Source organism: Protopterus annectens, chromosome 8.part0 (genome assembly GCF_019279795.1).
Source record: "Protopterus annectens isolate FY-2018-M chromosome 8.part0, PAN1.0, whole genome shotgun sequence".
NCBI classification, from domain to species: domain Eukaryota; kingdom Metazoa; phylum Chordata; order Ceratodontiformes; family Protopteridae; genus Protopterus; species Protopterus annectens.
The window spans coordinates 1,199,532,978-1,199,538,977 of NC_056741.1; the positions used below are offsets into that span (position 1 = coordinate 1,199,532,978).

General features: G+C 35.6%; 1 protein-coding gene across 1 annotated transcript in view; it reads right to left on the bottom strand.

Moving 5' to 3' along the window:
• The window catches only part of LOC122808435 (trypsin-like), a 187,505-nt gene extending 182,272 nt beyond the window's left edge, over window positions 1–5,233 (bottom strand). The window contains exon 1 of the mRNA XM_044079398.1: window positions 5,134–5,233. Within this exon, the coding sequence (XP_043935333.1) occupies window positions 5,134–5,233 (100 nt within the window). The remainder of the gene's footprint in view (window positions 1–5,133) is intronic.
• Between the last annotated feature and the right edge of the window lie 767 nt (window positions 5,234–6,000).

Here is a 6,000-nt window from a genome sequence, read left to right on the forward strand (position 1 = left end):
ATATAGTAAATCATAGATATGCCCTGTCATCCCATGTATCCAAAACAGTTTTGATAAATTAATCTAAGCAGTGACTATTCCTGTGTAATAAGAACATTTAGCAGGGCAAAGAGCTATATATTATTTGAAATAAAGCATGTCATCTAAAGGTCATAAAAGCAAAGATAGCTTATTGTTCAGTTATATCACTCAATAAACCAGTGATATTATACTAATATACTAAAAGCATAAACAGTTATTTAATTTGTATATGAACAAAAAATATATAGAAATAAAAAAGCAAAAAGAGAAAGAAAAGCAATAAAAAAAGTGTCATGACATACCTTACTTGAAGATTTAGCAAGTATAAAGCAAATTAAAGTCCAGTTGCAGTAGACTCAAGAGATTTAGTGGGAACAGCAATCTTTGACTCAGTTTTTTGTTTTTTTCTTTTTAACATCAGTCCAAGAAGATTTATCAGTAACTCTCTTCAGAGATGCAGATGCCCATTCCATATCTTCAGGTAAGGGAATAATGTTATTGTTTTTAATAAAGGCAATGGCTTCCTCTAGGGCATTAAATGATCTCATTTCATTCTGATACAGAATTTTTATTCTGGCAGGAAAAACAAGCTGAGTTTTTATGTTATTCCGCTTTAACAGTTTTATTAATGGCAAAGCTTTCTTCCTCTGTTCCAGTCATTATCAAACCTAATTGGGTTTTGATTACATTTTAATGGATGTTTCCTCCAGGCAGCTTTTAGAACAAACTCCTTGTCCAAATAAATAATGACTATTGATCTTGGAGGAGTAGAGGAGATGTTGACACTGGCTTTCCTAAAGCTCTATGAGCCCTTCAATACCAAAGGACAGACCCTGCTTTCAGGGGTGTAGCTAGGATTTTCAAATTTGTACTGACAGCTCTCAAATTGCTACCCCCCTCCCCAGCCAAGCTACGGTCATTCTCGTAATTCACGGTTTGCTCTTTTAGTGTCGATGAAGAGGCATTCGCTGTAATGCCTCTTCAGTAATATAATATAAATTCACTCAAACTCGGTTCCTTGAATTGAAAATTAACCTGAAATGTCAGTTCTTTGAAAAATGCAGCATGGTAGTTGGGGTAGAGACTTTATGCTTTTGTTTTCTGTAACTAAGGTACAGGTTTTGAGCTTGAGTAAATTACTAACCACCTGCTACCACTAACTAGGATGTTTCATTCACACACACACCCTACCTACCTCTTAGTGCAAGAAATATGGACAAAGCCTAAAATAAACAGGGACAGATATTAAATAATGTTCTCGTGAACTTAGAAAGTTGCTAGAATAACAGGATTTGTGCTAGTATGAATTTTTCTAAAGGACATGAAGTCTGAAGCTCAAATGTCTGTCATTATTTAGCAACTTCAGCCTTCAATGATTTTCTAGAAAATCACAAAATTTATGAGGAACAGACAAAAAATATGGGGCAAAAATCAGGACATTCTGCAAAATGTGGACAGTTGAGAGGTATGCTACCTACCACACACACACACACACACACACACACACACACACACACACAGCCTCTCAACCTCTTACAGCAACAAACTCATAAATAAAACTGAGGCAAAGGCCCAAAATAAGGACATTTTTAAATATGGCTCTTATAAACTTAGAAAGATAATAGAATAGTAGTAGGTCTTGCATCAGTGCAATTTTCTGAAAGGTATGAAATCTGAAACTGAAATGTCTGCATTATTTTCTAACTTCAGTCTTTAACAATTTGCCACTAATTTGCCAGAAAACTGCAATTTTATGAAAAACGGACCAAAAATGTGATGCAAAAATATAAAATTGCCAGACAATACAGCTGGGAACCTGTCAAAGGAGGGACGCCATTTTAATATGAGCACAGTTAACTTAGAGCAGCTGACAAAATTAGAGAATCTACATGCATTTCTGAAATAAAAGTAATGTATAACTCTGATCATTACAGTTATTTATAAAAGTAAAGTAAACCCTCTATGTTTTCTTCCAAAATTGCTATTTTGTGGAGGGATCATTAGGGGAAGAGCAACATTTTGAGCCAAAATCAGGGACAGTTGAGGTTTGGCTATGCCTAATTCTATAAAGCAATTTATTTGCATGTACCTTTCAACCTGTTAATGCAATAAATCTGGACAAGGCCAAATATATTGAGGGAACATATAAACAGTACTAAAAATTGCTCTTGTATAAACTGGGACAGTTGATAGAACAGGTCTTATTTTAGCATGCATTTTTCTGAAGGTTATAAAGTCTGAAACTAGTGTGTCATTATTTAGTGACTTAATTCCTAAATCATTTGCCAGAAAACCACAAACTGAGGAACAAACCAAAAATAAGAAGCAAAAAATCTATTCATTCTTTGAAAATCTGGACAGTTGGGAGGTATAGTTCAGCTGGGGCTGTCTAAGTTTGCCACCCTTCCCCCTCACAAAACCATGGTCGAATGGAGCCTCCCCCTGCAGCCATTCCAATGATCCATTACTTTGCTATTTCACTCCATTTACCATAAACACTAATGTACATACTGATTTACTTCTATGATGATTTGAACTTCATTTGAAAGTTTTATTTTGCATTTTACAGCACAAACACTAAGACATCTGCTAAACAAACTTGGCATTAAAACTTCTCTGCCCTTGAAACTCACATTCACTGAAACAACATTAAAACCCACATTCAAAGAAAAATACATTTTACCCGTGGCAGATAAGAATTAATTCTGGGCTGCTTTTAAATCATAGGCCCCTTGCATATGAAACATGCATGTGCTCTTTGATACACCTTCCTATTGCTTTGAACATTTTTCCAGTAAACAATGAAACAAAACTGCCCAATTCAGAACATTTCCATCATAAAAGTCTAGTCAAACTTTTACAGTCCACCATTATCAGTAAATAATATGCACAATCTCTGGAGTAGTAAAAAGTAATCTAAATAATTCCACGTTAAATAAATCTAACTAATGAAGAGGTTGCTGCTAGCAATCACCTTTATATTTCATGACTTCACGAAAAATAAAGTGTCTGATGCCCCTGAGGAATAAATTGCCTAAATTACATTAATAATAAGCTAGTAATATTGCAATAGGAAATGGATGGCAAACTGATAACAGGATCATAGTTAGTGTCTTAACTTTCAGTACAGCAGCATTCACCCCTTATGGGAGTAGAACCAACAACCTTCTGCATTAAAAGCAAGTACACAACATTTTGTGCTACTAGCAATGTGAGCAGACTTAGCATAATCAGCACTAAACTTCTCTTCCCTGCAGCTCTCAGCTCCTTGTAAAATCTACAATACTCAACTACATCTCAACTTCGCAGCACAAGAAGTCTGGAAAAAGCCAAATTTCTTGGGGTGGGTCAAAAGGGCAAAAAACAGGAACACATTAAACATTGCTTGTATAATCTTGGAAAGCTGCTAGAATAAAATGCTGTGTTACCATCATACATTTTACTGCCAAGGTCACTGTGCAAAATAGTCAGAACAACATAGTTTTCTGGATTTTTTGTGGCAAATCAGTGGGGACTGAATTCAATAAATAAAGGCAGGCATTTGAGTTTCAAACTTCATATCCTTCAGAAAATGCAAGATAAAACAAGACCTTTTTATTCTAGCAGCTTTCTAAGTGCATAACAGCAATATTTAAATGTTTTCCTTATTTTTGGGCTTTGACCCCCCCCCCCGACTATTTTTGGCTTTGTCCAGATTTTTGGGCTAAGAGGTTGGGAGCTATGCTCTGGGAACATTTATACAGTTTTCATTATTTATTATTGTTATTAACTATGTAAAACAAAAACTCTGAGAGCTGTCAAGAACACAGATTTTGAACCTAATCTATGTCGTCATTCAAAACATAATATAAATCCAGTAGCACATCAGTACAACTATGCAGTACACTATAAAACAAACAGCTGTGAACAAGACTGAAATTAGCAATAATCTGTGCATTTTGCAGATTATACAGCAATCAGGAGAGGGTAATATTTACTCAGATTATGCCTCTGAATGATTCATTACTAAATGGTTATGTTACCAGTTCTAAATAAAGTTATTTTTGTCTGGGTTTTATCTGTAACTGACTGCTATAACACTTAACATGAGTAAAAATAATGGGATTAAATTGCTGGAATTGTGAGTTATGAATTTAAGTATTTAGACTGTACACACCTCCAAAGCTATAGACATTTTGTTCAAATTTTTAAGCATAATCATCACACATTATATCTTTATGAATTATACTTATGAAAATCTCTTTCCCAAAGAAAATTTCAAATAGTTGCACAGACAATACATTTCTATACTGAACTGTGCAATATCTGAATAGCTCATATGGCTGAAATCAATGGAGTATGTACTAAAAACTTTATGTAAAATTGTGATGTTAGGCATCTGCCAGAATTCTTCCCAACTCTTCTGTAAGTAGGAAAGTTAACTGAAATATTGTATGATTCACTAGTTTGTGGATTGTTGTGAAAGAATGATGGTGCTGATGATGATGATGGTAGAGCTTTGTAAGGAAGATATAGTTTAGAGAGGAGTGAGATGGTAGGTGTACAATCAGCTAGCCTGATGATGGTGGGATTACAGCTAATCATTGACAACTTTGTTTAAGGAATAACAAATGTATAAGAAACTGATGTACATTCACTGGCAGCTTGGGATACTGCAAGTGCCATAATGTGAAGAAAAGAGGTCAATGGGGAATCGGACATCCCTCAATAGTGGCTCAATATAGAAAGGTACTGGATGATGAAAATGCAAAAAGGGAAAACAGTTCTGCCACCAAAGCAGTACAAATAACCACCCACAAATCTTAGCACACCAATGTATGAGCAGCAAGCAATTAAGGATGACAAATAAGGTGAAAATCCGCTTAATAAACATGAACGCTCAACAAACAATCCACGTTTTCGTCCTGAATAAACGGACTTCATCAGATAAAAAAACATACTCATAAGCCATAGTTTAAGTACATTTTCAAAACATTTACACACACACACACACACACACACACACACACACACACACACACACACACACTACTCACCAGCCCCTTGGTTCTAAATAAAGTCATTGACGTGACTGAGACCAACAAATCCTCCTGCTTTAAGTCCTTCAAATACTCCCGCTTCGACCAACATAACGCTTGCATCCTAAACCGCATTTTGAACTGACGCGCGGTGAGCTCCATTCCGACTGGCTGCCCTGATGTGCTGACGTCATCGTCGTGCACTAGTAAAGCGCGAAAACTTTAAAATGCTAAAGCGCGAAAACTTTGAAATGCTACCCCCCTTCTAAATACGTTGTACTGAAATCAGTACAGTGCGTATGCCTCCCGACGTCCCTGCCTGCTTTAAATCTAAAATCTCTGTAATCCAGGAATTCAGGAAATAAATTATATCTTTTCCCTCAGCTCTCTCAGGGATGCCAAAAATCCTTACATTTGATCTTCTCTCCTTATTTTCCAGGTCATCTACTTTATTGAGAAGCCAAATGTTTTGTTTGATGAGAAAATATTTCTGGCTTTCTTCTTCCTTCAGTCTTCCATCAAGATCATTCAGGGATTCCTCTAAGTGTGTTATTCTGGATTGATGCTGCTGTATAAGTTCCTTGAGATTTTGTAAATTCCCCTTAAAATCATCCATTTTTAGTGAAAGTTCTTGTAGAGCAGATGTCACAAGCTGCAATTCTTTTTTTAAAACCATGTCAGAATGAGAAGTCTTCAAAGTGCTCATCTCCACAACTGATATATTCTCCTTTATAATTTGACAGGAAAAAACTTTCCTAAGTTCCCCAAAGTTACTAATAATATAGTTTATACTTTCATCTATCAATTCTAAGTATTTTTGCTAAAATAAAATAAGTTATTTTCTGTTTTTATACTAGTTTCATGGAACTCTGAAAAACTGCTGCTATCAGTTGGCCATTTTGGCTCCGCCCCCTACAATGTAACAGTTCTGACAGCAACTAAGGCGATATTCTTGGAAAGC